The sequence below is a fragment of the Chinchilla lanigera genome, unplaced genomic scaffold, assembly GCF_000276665.1.
Source record: "Chinchilla lanigera isolate Chin_1 unplaced genomic scaffold, ChiLan1.0 scaffold00018, whole genome shotgun sequence".
NCBI classification, from domain to species: domain Eukaryota; kingdom Metazoa; phylum Chordata; class Mammalia; order Rodentia; family Chinchillidae; genus Chinchilla; species Chinchilla lanigera.
The window spans coordinates 5,903,386-5,917,629 of NW_004955419.1; the positions used below are offsets into that span (position 1 = coordinate 5,903,386).

The 14,244-nt window shown below is 43.0% G+C and overlaps 1 protein-coding gene across 1 annotated transcript; it reads left to right on the top strand.

The window, feature by feature from the left end:
* The first annotated feature begins 6 nt into the window (after positions 1–6).
* Positions 7–13,660, top strand: Ndufa8 (NADH dehydrogenase (ubiquinone) 1 alpha subcomplex, 8, 19kDa). Its single transcript, XM_005382541.2, has 4 exons — positions 7–168; positions 7,311–7,474; positions 10,529–10,694; positions 13,340–13,660. The coding sequence occupies exons 1-4, from the start codon at positions 118–120 to the stop codon at positions 13,475–13,477; spliced, it is 519 nt and encodes a 172-aa protein (XP_005382598.1). The 5' UTR covers positions 7–117; the 3' UTR covers positions 13,478–13,660.
* Positions 13,661–14,244: the final 584 nt, after the last annotated feature.

Consider the following 14,244-nt stretch of genomic DNA (forward strand, 5'->3'; position numbering starts at 1 on the left):
CGGGGGGCTACGCATGCGCAGGTGCTGTGTGCACCTCCTCGGCGGTGGAAAGGGGAGTTCAAGGAGACCCGGGAGCACAGCTAAGGGCTCCTAGCCGGGGTCCGGGCTTCTGCAGTCATGCCGGGGATAGTGGAGCTACCCACTCTGGAAGAGCTGAAAGTGGATGAGGTGAGACTCGTCCGGAGGACTGGCAAGAGGGGCAAAAAGGCTGCAGCTTCCCAGGCCTGGGCCTGTTACTGCTGCGCCTCTGCGGACCCTGGGTTCCGCGATTCCGCTCGCCCCCAGCCAGCACACGGGTTGACCCTGAAAGGCCCCTGCACGGCGCGGGGAATCGCGCCCCTTCCCCACCCTTCGCCTCTCGCTGTGGCTCTAGATTCCCACCACCCCACAGCGATCTGCTTCTCCTTCCGTGAATAATCATGGTACTTTAAAATTAAGCGTCAGCCATGGCCACTTCATGTCGTTCAAACCTCTCCGTGAAGTGAGTACGCCGCCCCGGATGCTCACACTGGAAGGAGAGCGACAGTCACCTTACGGTAGTGTCCTCGGTGCAGAACTCATTACCGCGGGACTGGATGAGCTGACAGCTGCGGTGCGGTGTTTGGTAACAGGACACATTTAAAGCATTCATTTGTTAAGAAATATTTGAATAATTACTCTGCGCACGTACATTGGGAAATACGAGATGAAGTCCCTGCTGGCACAGAGTTTATACTCTGATAGCGAGAGAGATACATCCAGAGGCAGTTGCAGTACAGCGTAGTTAGTGCTATGAGGGACAAAGTAAAAACAGTGTATTGCTAATTACAGCCGACGTGGTCAAGCCAGCCCTAGAACCGAGGCAGGGTGTAATAATTGCTTTGAACGCATTAATTTATTAAATTCATCCCAGCAGCACTAGAAGGTAGGATATAGTCTGTCTTTCGATGTTGTAGATGAGAAATGGGCCCTGTGAGTAGAAGTGATTTGCCCGACACCACATACCTGGAGTGTGGTAGAGTTGGAACATGAACCCAGATCTAGATTTGAAATATATGCTTTTAAACTACCATATAATGGGCAAAACCTCAATAAAGTGAGAAGGCTGCGTAGGACCTTAAGTGTTTAGGGATTCAGGTTGTTTGACGAGACCCTGTCGGTGGGAAGTAGCAGGTGCCGATCATAGAGAGGTACACTAGTCTGACTGAGATAGGATTTGGTAGTAAATGACAAGGCCATACCAGTTCGTTTATATTTGATCCTGTAAGTGAGGTGGTAGGAAGAGAGGGAAGGTTTTAAGGTAGAAGACTGACATGGCCGGACAAGGTAGTAAGTATTAAAGGGAGGGCAGGACTAAAAAATACAATACATACTAGGCACTATGTTATTTTACCTGCATTACTTCATTTGTCTTCTTGAATGCCTGTGAGGATGGCAGCTGTTACTTTCCTCAGATGAATAAATTATTAGTTGTGTTCAGGGACTTTATGAGAAGTCACATTTTCTTTTTTTTTTTTTTTTTTCCTGGTACTGGGAATCAAACTCACGACCTTGTGCTTGCCAGGCAGGCAATGTGCCGCTGAGCTAAATCCCCAGCCCCAAGAAGTCACATTTTCTAAGAGGTCCCAGGAGGGTTGTTGCCCTGGAGCCAGTCGTTTATTTCTTGCCCTACCATGAAGCCAGGTTACACTTGAGTTACTGTATTTTTGTTTTTGTTTTCTTCCGGTACTGTAATCGAACTCACAACCTTATGCTTGCCAGGCAAGCGCTATGCCGCTGAGCTAAATCCCAAGCCCCAAGTTACTGTATTTTTGGTTGGACTTTTAGTTTGGTTCCACAAACATCTGAGGTTGTGTTTTATACAAGACTTCTCTATCTGGAATAAATTCACCCTTAAGGTTCACACGATTGAGCTGAGATAAAGCTAATGATGTAAATAGCTGTGATATAAGACAAAGTACATTTCAATACTACAAAAGAGGGGAAGACATGGTTTAAGGAAAGAGTAGTACTTACTGTTAAATGTAGCTTCTAGGCCTAACTCAGTCACCTTGATTAGTTGCTTTGAGCATTTGCAGACCCAGGTATGAGGTGTTTCGAGCTGTACAATTGTCTGAGGCTGTTAAGGGAATAGAAAAAACACTTGTTGGGCATAATGTAAAACATGGGTAAATGCCACTCAAAGACTGGCATTCTTTTTTTTTTTGGTTTTTCTCCGGTACCAGGGACTGAATTCACGACCTTGCGCTTGCCAGGCAGGCGCTTTGCCGCTGAGCTAAATCCCCAGCCCCAAAGACTGGCATTCTTATGGGTGGACATGGAAAACTCCAAGGGTAGGAGATGAGCAAAGGTAAGGAGATGTGAGAATGCAGGGGACTCAAAAGTGGTTCTCAGAATGATGAGTTCAGTATTTTGAGAGAACAGCAAATAGTCCTTTTGGAGTGTTGGGGATGAGAAGGCTGGGAAGATAGTTTAGATCCAGAAACCTTTGAAGTCTTACTAGGAAGTTTGGGTTTTATTCTGTCGTTAAAGCTAAATCCTTTGAAGGGTTGGTTGCTAATTTGTTTTAATAGCAAAGTAAGAAAATAAAGATCACTTCAGGAGCTTTATGAAGAATGGATTGAAGCTAGAAAAGAAAAGGATTACTAGTCTCAGTGGCTGTTAAAATTGAAAAAGATGTTAATGAACCTAATTTAACTGATGACAATGCTTGCAGAGAAGGGGCAAGTATAGCACTTGTATCTGGAGTTAATCTGACTTAGCAATGGATTAATAACAGAGGCAGGAAAGGTTGAGGATGAGTAGTGAATTTGCAACATAGCAATAGACCTTGGGAAGCCAAAAGAAGCAGCAAGTGTGGGGAGCAGGTTAAATCCATTTTGGACCTCGCCGACTAAGAGTTATGACACAATCTCATGGAAAAAATCTTCAGAAGCTTTGAGCTATAAAATCCTTGGACACATTCACAATTTTGAGTAAAAATAAAAATAGCTAATATTGATGATGTATTTTTCTGTGTGTCAGGCACTGTTCTTACTATTCTTGTACATCTTATTTGACCCTTGTAATAATTCTACAAAATAACTACCATCGTGCTCCACTTTGCATGAATTAAAGAAAATATATGGCCTGGTATAAATTAAGTACTATAAAAAGAGGTGCAGGCAACGGTGTAAGGAAGCGTGGCGTGGAAGATCGATAGGCTGTAGATTGGGACTTTCTCCGCCTCCTGTTCCACACCTGCAGCCTGTATGATCCCTGCTGGGCAGGGCGGCTGTGTGAGGGTAGATGAGGAAGGATGTTGAGATGCTGTGTTCCTGTGACAGAGTGAGCTGAGTACGCTTGAGAGGGTATTCATGGTGAGCAGCTGTGGAGGACGCTGTAGCTGTTGGAGTTCACGTCTCAGTGAAGGAGCAGGTGAGGGGATGCGGTGACATCTCAAGTTCTTCACTTGTCCGGTGATGTGGCTGTCCCGAGAAGAGCCCCAGCTGGACTGGAGGTCACAGTCTCTGGTTCCAGTTCTGAGGTTGCCACTGACCTGCTCGTTATCGCAAGCACATCGCTCTTGTTCATCAGTTAAGAAGTGGATTCAGTGAACAGTTGTCCTCCTTAGTTTCCCACCACAGGAATGGTGTTTTGCATACCGAACAACACAGATGTACCTTCATTTTGTTAAGAAGACCTCCACGTCTGTAGAGAAGTAAATAATGCTGAAGGCTTTTTTGTGCATGTGCATGATTGCCATGGGCATTTGAGAAGTTAAAGCAGTCATTTAGGATACTTTAGAGCATTTGACAAGGAAATAAATATGGCTAACTTCATTTTTAAAGTGTATTAAGCTTTAAAAAAAAGTTTGAGTGTATATTTATTCTTCCACCTGTTGATAGGTAATAATAAGCAAACACAGTCCACTTCATTAACCTGAATAAGCTTTTATTTTTAAAAACTTTAATACAAACCTTTACAGATTTTTTAAATACAAGTTTATTAGAATCATGGCAGTTCTCATTTACATCATTACCTTTGTTTGGATAATTATGACAGTTGTAATATTAGTAGATGTAATCATAAGCTTATTCTCTTTCTGTGCCATGTAGACAAATTACTTTTCCTGCTACTGTGTAAAGTATATAAAAATAAAATTATAGACTTTTCCACATTAAGTCCTTAATTTTGCTAATTAAACCCAGTATATATTAAAGTTTAATGCATATTGACTAACAAGATTTTATTCTAGAAATGTGAATCCATTTTAGAAAGTCTGTTCATGCTCTGTGTTGCATTTATAGGTTTTATAAAAAGAAGCTTGAAAATTTTGGTGAATAACAGAGAATTTTAGAGAATAACAGCAACAGTAAAGCAAAACCAATTAACATTACTCCCTTGAGTATCTAAACAGCACTATCCCAGGTATCAACAGTAAATATACCAAACTGCTTTAAAGTTTAAGCAGGGGAAAGTTGCCTGCTGCTGTTGCTGTGGGTTGTTTTGTTTTTTGTCTTTTTGAGACAGGGTCTTGCTATGCAGTTCAGACTGGCCTTGAACTCACTTTGTAGCCCAGGCTGGCCTTGAACTCACAGCAGTCCTCCTGCCTCAGCCTCCCGAGTGCTGGGATTACAGGTCTGCAGCACCTCACCTGGCTTGTTTTGTTTTTTTGAGACAGAGTCTCACTATGTAGTTCAGGCTCACCTTGAACCCAATATGTGGCCTAGGCTGGCCTCCCACCATGGCAATCCTCCTGCCTCTTCAGCCTCCCGAGTGCTGGGATTAAAGGTGTGCACTCCTGTGCCTGACCCTCCTGCTGCTGTTCATCTGTATTGTCTTGGCAGGTTTGGTCAGAGAAGTAAAATAGGAAAATAGAGTAAGAAAGAGAAAAGATAGAAATATTGGAAAGGAAAAGAAACATTGTTTTTAGTTGTAAATGGTAGTTGTTTTCTAATAATCCTCCTAAGTTTTATATCAGAATTAACAAGAGTTCAGTAAGATGGCTAGAGAGGCTGTACAGTGTTTAGTCAAGCAATAAACAATCTGAAAATTCATTAGAAAAACCCCATTTAGGTAGTATCGGAAGTACTAACATATTCAGGAATAAACAAGAAATGTGCAAAGCCCTGTATGAAGGAAACTACAGTTGTAACCCAAGGGTAAGAATGACCTGACAGCAGATAAGTGGAGAGAACTACTGTGTCCTGGACAAGAAGACTTAAGTAGTGTTTCCCTACCTCATTTGTAACTGTTGTATCCCCATTGCCTGGCAAAGTGTGTGTTCAACAGCTACTTGTGCTAGACACTATTTGGGGTGCTTGTGGGAGCCTAGGGAACATTATATTTAATTATAGCTTCGTTTAGGGAGAATTGTTTTTGTTTTTTTTCCCGGTACCGGGAATTGAACTCACGACCTGGCGCTTGCCAGGCAAGTGCTGTGCCGCTGAGCTAAATCCCCAGCCCCGTTTAGGGAGAATTGATATCTTAAAAGTTTTGGATCTCTGTTGAAAACAGAATCTCTGCCCTTTGGGGCTTATGTTCTGGCAGTCAGATGTGGACCACATGAATGATTCCTATGTTTAGCTCATATAGGATAATCAGAGAAATGCTCTCTGAGGACATAAAATTTGAGTAGAGACACAAGACAGACTGAGCATCCTTCATCCGGAAATCCAAAGTCTGAAATAATCTAAAATCTGAAACTCTTTGAGCACTGACGTGGTAATACACAGGGGAAATTCCACATCTGATCTCATATGACAGGTTGCCTCAAAACACAGGTGCACAGCTGGGTGTGGTGTTGCACACCTGTAATCCCTGTACTTAGGAAGCTGAGGCAGGAGAATTGCTGTGAATTCAAGACTATCCTGGACTATATAGTCAGTTGAAGACCACCCTGGACTACATAGCGAGAACCTGTCTCACAAAACAAACAAAATGCTCCCCAAACCAAAAAACAGACGTACAAAATAATATTGTCTAACAATACCTTTAGGCTGTGTGTGTAAGATTAATTTTGGGTTTAGACTTGGGTCCCATCCCCAAGATACACAGATATTTCAAAAATCAGAAACCCCTCTGGTTCCAAGCATTTCGTATGAGGTACTCAACCTTTATAAAAATGCTTTACAACCTTTATAAAAATACTCATTCTTCCCTAATGTAGTATATAACTAAATGTAGTGAAATTCAAATGTAAATGTTGAGGATGTTCTGAAAGAATAGCCAAGAAAATTTCATGTTTTATTTTTTGAGACAGGGTCTCAGTATGTAATTCAGGCTGGCCTTAAGCTCACTATATAACTTAGGCCGGCCTCCAACTCAAGCGATTCTCCTGTTTCAGCCTCCCACATGCTGGGATTACAGGCATGTGCCACCATGCTCAGCTCGCCAAGATGATTTAAAAGGAAGAATGAAGAAGAGTTCACCCAGATAACAGAATACTCTGTTAAATCCTAGTAATTAAACTACTGTGTTGGGAATGGTGGTGCACGCCCCTAATTCCAGTACAGGGTCCGTGGGTGGGGCACTGAGGCAGCAGATAGCCTTCAGAACAAGGCCACCCTGAACTACGTAGTGTGACCCTGTTTACAAAAGCTAAAAAAATGAAAAACAAAATAAATGATGAATGAATAAATGTGACATTGGTATGGGGAAAAAACAGTACAGAGTAGAGGCCTGCAGGACCTTTGCTGGTGCAGCTCTTAGATAGGCCTGGGAGTATTTGCAGTTCCCTGTGAGCCGGTGTGACTGTACCTTGTGTATTTTTAAGAAAATTCACTGAAAGGTAAGTAAATGAGACTGGCATAGTTTCAGGATAGAAACTTTGGATTTGCTCTTTTATGATTTCTTAAAATTTACTAATTCTAATAATTCATTATTAGTCATAATCTGCTGGACTAGATGTGCTTTCTGATCCCTTCCAGCCTCTCAGCTTTCGTGATCCCCTAGTCCTCTGGGGAACGTATAGCTTTATATCCTTAGCCTATTAATTTTATTCCTGAGTGGGAACTCAGTAAAGCTGTCCAGGGTTGGCTCCTCCCCCTTCATTCCTGGTGCCTCGCTTCTCCTTTTAAGGAAGTTTCTGTTAGGGTGTCTTTATCTCTAAAACGGGCACAGTAATGCCAGTTTAGTGGGATTATTGTAAACATGAAGAAAGTAATATATACGAAAGACTGTTGTGATCTCTCGGACCCGAGATCCGAGAGCATTATCGTGGCGGCCCGCATCTCCTCTTTCTCTTGGCAAAGTCAGAACAGCGCTGCCTTGGCACTCTTGCGGTACAGTGGGTAACGCTGAGGAAGCAGCGCTGCTTCAGTCTGGTCTCTCCCACGTTCCTTCCCCAGGTGAAAGTGAGCTCTGCTGTGCTGAAAGCTGCGGCCCATCACTACGGGGCTCAGTGTGACAAGGCCAACAAGGAGTTCATGCTGTGCCGCTGGGAAGAGAAGGACCCGCGGCGGTGCTTAGAGGAAGGCAAGCTGGTCAATAAGTGTGCTCTGGACTTCTTCAGGTAAAAATCCTTGGGTGTCAATGCCTGTGTAGTTGAAGCAAGGTATTTTTGAATAAGTGAACACCCAGCTAATGAAATAGGAGGATAATTTTACAGAAATTTCATAGGCTTTGAAATCAGATAGACCAAGGTAAACAATAAATGATGGTTATTTTGGGTTTTGTTTTTATTATATGGCAAATTCTTTTATCTCTATGAGTTTCAATTTTTAAACTCAAAGTAATACCTATCTTATACAGTATTGCTGTAAGAATTTTGAAAAGGCACAGAATAACCCAGCTCGATTTTTATCATTACTACGGAATGCACAGTCGTGATGGGAGAAAAGGGTGTTGAGTCAGGTTTTGAGGTAGGCCATGTGCCTGATAGGTAACTACAAAAACCCAGGTGTGTAATCATAGAACGTTTTAACAGCCATCTTGGGCAGAGCTGTATTACAAGGGACAGAAACACAACTCAGGGAAGTGGCTTTTATTTCACTGAAGTCCAGAAATGTCCTGGCGTCAGGCAGGTTTGTATTCAAGTGATTAAATGGTTTCAGAACTCCTAGATGTCTTTTTGTCTCCTGTTTTCTCCCCATAATTTCTGAATCCTGCTTTTCTGTGTTCACCTTATTTTCAGAGAAACTCTTCCCCTTGCTGTAGCAGAAACGGCCCCCGGTCACTTGCAGCTGCTCGGCCTTTCTTGCTTAGCAACCCTAGGTGGTGATATTTCTCTCTCTGCGTCTCATTGTCCTGACTGGGTGACACCTTACATGTATTTTGAGCCAGTTGTTCTTCAGGAGAGAAAATGCTCCCTTTGGTCAGGCGGAAAGTGAGGAGTGGTTCATCTAGACCACACTGCTCAGAGACTAATAGCGGTTGCTCCCCCAAATGAAAATGACCAAGATGTTACAGAAGGATGGGGAATAACCGCTGGTTAGCAAAACCACAGTGACACGAGAGGGAAAGTTTAAATACCTTAACAGAATCTCTGCTTTCCTTTTCTTGCTTCTGCTGTCTCTGTCCACAGGAAAAGCTATTTTTGTGGTTAGATTCATAGTCTGTGTATTGTAAAAATTGATTGTTCACTTGAAACTATTGGAAACATCCTTTCAAGTTCCTGTGTAGTTTTCATTTGGGGAAGGAGTTTGAGACAGGGTCTTGCTATGTATTCCAAGCTGGCCTTGAACTCACTACAGTATGTTGCTCAAGCTAGCCTCACACTCAACAGGGATCCTTTGGGCTGCCTCAGTCTTCTGAGTGCTGGGATTACAGGTGCATAGGACCATGCCCAGCTGCTATTATAGTCTTCATGACCATTATTTTTAATGGCTATATAATACTCCACCAGAAGATAAATCAAACATAATGTATATGACCAGTTCCTGCTATTGAACATCACCAATGATTTTAATTTTTTTTTTTTAAGAGCAGAATATATTTATTGAGGGAAAGAAAGCTTCTGTCCAAGAGCAGGACAGAAGGGGGGGCCCAAGTGGGTTACCCCAATTTTTGGTTGTTTTGCATAAATCTATAGTGATTACCTTGCTTTGTAGTAGTTTGTTATCTTTTAATTCCTTGACATAAGTTTCCCGGCAATGAGATTATTCTGTAAAAGGCTTTGAACATTATTTATGACTCTTGAACTTTATTGCCTTACTATGTTTTTAAGTTTTTGCTGTCCTCATCACTGCTTTCTGATATGCATATTTAAATATTTTTAGGTATGAAATGGTGTTTTGTTATGCTTGAATTGGGATTGATGTGATTATAAGCAAAGTTAAATATGTATGTTTATTTAATTAAAAAAAATTTTTTTTATTTCATAAGAGAGCTTTAGCAGAACATTTTTTCTGAGACCAAGAGGCAGTAGGTAAACTGGATGTCACAGCTTCCAAGGTGCCTAACTGCTGGGCTGAAGGGGATTTTTCTGTGGTGAAGTTGCTGTTTGTAGCACCAGCAGGTGATGGCACTTTGGGTGTGGGTATCTGAATTTACTCTGAGACAACTAGTTTGCTGCTTCTTTTTGGACACAGCATTTAAGGTTGTACTCTCCTTGAGATGGCAGCTTTCTGCAGCCAGTGATTGACTCTCAAGTGGAGGATGCGTGGATTCAGGTTATTCCTGCAGTGCTGCGAGGGTACCTAGGAAACTGGTCCTACTGCTGGACTCCTAGGAGGGGAGCTGAGTGGCTGAAGGGCAGAATAAAAAGCAGATTTTCCTCTGGGTACTTACTTTTTCTTGAGATAGGATCTCACTCTGTAGTCCAGGTTGACCTTGAACTCACTATGCTCACTGTGTAGCCCAGGCTGACCTTGAACTCTATGCAATCCTCCTGCCTCAGCCTCCTAGAGTTCTGGGATTACAGGCATGCGCCATCTCTGGGTACTTCCTTAAGCCATCTCCCCTTCCTTCCCCTCCCCTCCTCTCCTTCCTTCTTTTTTGTTATGCTGGGGATAGAACCCAGAGTCTTTACACTTAGCTACATCTCCAGCCCGATTTATTTTGAGACAGGATCCCACTCAGTCATTAAGTTGCCCGGGCTGGTCTTGAACTTAACATCCTCTTGCCTCAACCTCTCAAGTAGCTGGAATGGCAGGCATGTGCCTGGTTTGACTATATTCGTGATAACAAAGAGACATCTGTGTATTTACTTTTTGAAAGTCTATTTCCTTTACATTGTCTGTCACCTCTGACTTCTGTCAGCGTGCCTGTCTCCGACTATGCTTCCTTGTCTTCTAAATTTGCTGAGCTTAAACTCTGTAGAATTAGATTTTAAGAAAATAAATAGGTCCCAAGTGATGATTTTACCTTTTGAATAAAATATTTGAATACTTGTGCCTTTACTTTTTGCTGCATAAAAGAGTAAATTTTATTTCTGAGGTGTGTGTGTATGTTACGCGTACTGGTGATCAACTTGAGCATCTTGAAGTTGTCTTGTAAGTGAATTGAAAGTATTCTCAAACTTTTCAAAAAACAAGATTGTATGTTTGAAGTTTGTGCCTGCTTCCTTTGCATTTCTCTGTTTTTTGTTATTTTGCAAAGAGCTTCCTAACCTAGCCTTTCTTTGCAGGCAGATAAAGCGTCACTGTGCGGAACCTTTTACAGAATATTGGACCTGCGTTGATTTTACTGGCCAGCAGTTGCTTCGTAACTGTCGCAAACAGCAGGCAAAGTTTGATGAGTGTGTGCTGGACAAACTGGGCTGGGTGCGGCCTGACCTAGGAGAACTGTCAAAGGTAAAACAGCTCCTGCTGGGTGTCCCTGTGACCAGGGGGTTGGGGAGCGGTTAGAGAGGGGTCCCTGTGAGTACAGATAGGGTACGAGAAGTACAGATTTACCAAACAGATTAATTATGGAGTGATTGTACAAATCCAGAAGGGAGCATTTTTAACAGTGACATTCCTGTAAAATAGAGCTCCCAGCATGTGTGGATTTGCTTTTGGTTAATTAGCTAATTGAAGACGAGAAAGGAGTAGAGGAGGATAAACAACATGTTGGTAAAACACTGTTAGTCAGAAACATCCTTGAGGTTATTGTAGAATTCATTGGGGACGTGGCATCAGGCTCGTGCCAGACTTTTCAGTAACGCACCTAAGAGTAAAAAGGACATGCTTGTTGAAAACAGATCTCCTTCTCTTTCTCCCGTATCACCAGTCTTATTTGTGGTACTGTCATCTGTGGGAACATCAGAGCTAGCAGCCTGAATATCTTTATTGCTCTTTCTTATTCCATATGGTCCTTTTTAGATTAGCATCTCCTGGAATATTTTCTGAATTCTTTCACTGGCCCTACCGCTTTTCTCTTGTTGGAGAGGAGTTCTTGACCTGAAGTATGTGCATTTCTGGGAGGGGAAGGTGGATCACTTTGGGCCTTAGGAGATAATTCATCCTCTGAAATTGAAGAATTTAAGTGTGAAACTGCATTTTAACTCTAGGAGAGCTCTGTGTGGAAAATAAATCATATATCACCTTCTTTTTAAAAACCTTAAAGGAGACTGAGGCAGGAGGATCACTGAGAGTTCGAGACCAGCCTGGGCTACAAAGTGAGCTCAAGGCCAGCCTGAACTATATAGTGGGACCTTGCCTCAAAAAAATAGATAGACAGACAGACAGACAGACAAAAACCTAAAAGAGATTCTCAGTTGCTTATAAGATAAAGCATCTTCATATCCTGAATCTCTAGTACAGTACTTGGGGAATTCGATCAACAGTTAATCTTAGTTTTCTTTCCTTTGTATGTAGCAGATTGTTGGTTCTTGTTAGACATCAATTCCAGTATCCAGTCTCTAGCTAGAAAAGTGCTAATGAGCTGGGTATAGTCTAAATTATAGCTTCATTCACTTTTGTATTTTGTTCTCACCCATTTGCCCTTTCCTCCTCTGTTCGTTCCCCTGGTGAATTCCTGCTTACCCAGCTGGCCTAAGCTTAGCTGTCAGCCCTCCAGGGGAAAGGAGGGCTGTTAGCCTTTGGCAGAATCACACTTTCACCCATAATCCCCTCCTCGTGACAATATTAAAAATAACTTAATGAAGGATCTACCACATATCAGGCACTTCATGTATACTTTCTCACTTTATTCCAGTAACCCTGTGAGCTACTCATGGCCCCATTTTACTAATGGGAAAGGAGAATTTATCTTAGGCAAGTCAGTCTTTGCAGTTGAGATTTTCTTGACTGTCAGGGTAATGTGGGCGTAAATGCCTTCTGTCTCTTTGCCTGTTACAGTTCACTGCTTCACCATTGCACTGGGCCTGTTGGCTCAGGTCCCCAGGCTGGGTCTTGCCTCTCTCCAGTCCAGCTTCCATGCTTTCCATCTTGCAGATGGGATTGGTTATTTTCCTGCTTCTAGGTTAAAATCCAAACACCATTGTGGACCATCCAGCTTGTCTACGAGTGTTGTATGGGATTTTAAAATGCAGGCTTTAAGCTGGGTATACTGGAGCATGCCTGTAATCCCAGCTACTTGGGAGGCTGAGACAGAAAAATCACAAGTTCAAAGGCAGCCCGGGCAACTTAGTGAACCACTGTCTCAAAAAAAAAACGGTTGGGGTGTAGCTAAGAAGTGGAGTCTTGCCTAGCCTTGGTGGGGCCCCGAGTTCAGTAGCTAGTAACATTTAAAAAAAAAAAAAGTACAACCTTTAGACTAGGCACATCTGGCTTTGTGTCCTAGTTCTTCCGCTCTTAGCCAGCAGGCCTACTGAACCTCTGCAGAGTGACCTGATAGGAGTATAAGAATGAAGTGGAATAGTGTGCTCAGATCATTTCTGACAACATTAATGGCTTGGTTAGGTGTCCCTTTGCTTTGGCCATCCTAAAGACATATCTTGGTCTTCGTAGGTACGTTTTGTTTTTTGTTTTTTTTTTTTTTGGTTTTTCTCCCGTACCGGGAACTGAACTCACGACCTTGCGCTTGCCAGGCAGGCGCTCGTAGGTACGTTTTGTTCCTTCCTAATCTTCCTGGCTGGCTCCTGCTCGCTTCAAGTTTAAGCTGAGTGTTACCTCCTCACAGAGTCCAGACCCCTAGCCTTCAGTGTGGTTGAGGTGTAGTCTCACCCAGTTAGTGTCTCCAGTGTGGTAATTGGTAAAATGGTCATCAAGAGGGTTTGGCGGATACTCCTGTCCATCTCCCTCACTGAACAGTGAGCCCCTTGAGCACAGGGTATTCCGCATTCCTCTCTTTATCCTTAGCTTACACCAAGCAGAGTGATGCAAAGTAGGATTTCCAAGTGTTTGCTCAAGGAATAAATAAGCTTTGCTGGGGCTTCAAAGCTGGGAGCAGTTGGGCAGTAGGAGCAGAGTGGAGACACCAGGGGCTCATTTATGGTCGCAGATGACTGCAAGCTTACTTTTACCTTTGCCTCTTCCATCTTTACCTTTCCCAGATCACCAAAGTGAAGACAGATCGACCTTTACCGGAGAATCCCTATCACTCACGACCAAGACCGGAGCCCAACCCTGAGATAGAAGGAGACCTGAAACCTGCCAAGTACGGCAGCCGCTTCTATTTCTGGACCACGTAAAGCTGGATCCACAGCCCACACTCAGTCATATGTCCAGACAGCGCTTGGTGAAAACGCCCAAGTAGTTTGCATCGACTGATAGTGTGTTCTTTCCTGGATCACAAACATTAACAGAAAAGTTAATTTATGTGACTTGGCAGTTATTCTATACCATTTCCTGTCCATTAAAATTTTTAAAGGAAACAGTTGTATTTTATTATGTTTTATGTAACCTTTTGGCCTTTAAAGATGACTTCCCCTTGCTTTTTCTTCTTGTGGTCCTGCCTGTTCCTCTTGCTTCGTACAGGGAAGCCAGTTAGAGCGTGGAGAAGCGTGTAAAGGAAGGGCTTTGTCACCTGAGGCAGCTCCCCGGGGCCCGTTTGTGTTCACGCACTTTGAAGTCTCAGCTCGCTCTTCGCATCCAACATTTCAAGTAGATAGATTTCCTTAAACGTCATTCCAGGGAAGCATCCAGGATAGACGTAAAGAAACGTACGAGCCTTGTGACTCCGGGCATGCATGGGAAGGGCTCCTGGCTGGGTGTTAGGCAGTCTTGTTCAAAGTTTCTTAAAAACCTAACTTCCACCATTTCCCCTTGATATCCCATCCTCAAGCATTATAACCCAGATGTTTTTCCTGATAGACAAGGGAGGTGGAGGCTGAGCTCCCAGCTCCAAAGCCAGGAAGTCGAGAGGTCTGAGTGTCAATTCCAACCTTGGGTGTGTTCCTTAACCTCTTGTGAGAGGTTGAGTTTGAGGACAAACTAAAGGGCACATGCTTATCTACCT

Bases quoted from the DNA above. Each gene is read 5' to 3' on its own strand.
- Ndufa8 (XM_005382541.2), top strand. From the start codon at position 118: ATGCCGGGGATAGTGGAGCTACCCACTCTGGAAGAGCTGAAAGTGGAT. The intron at 7,475-10,528 runs GTAAAAATCCTT...CTTTCTTTGCAG, and splicing joins TGTGCTCTGGACTTCTTCAG to GCAGATAAAGCGTCACTGTG. The intron at 10,695-13,339 runs GTAAAACAGCTC...TACCTTTCCCAG, and splicing joins ACCTAGGAGAACTGTCAAAG to ATCACCAAAGTGAAGACAGA.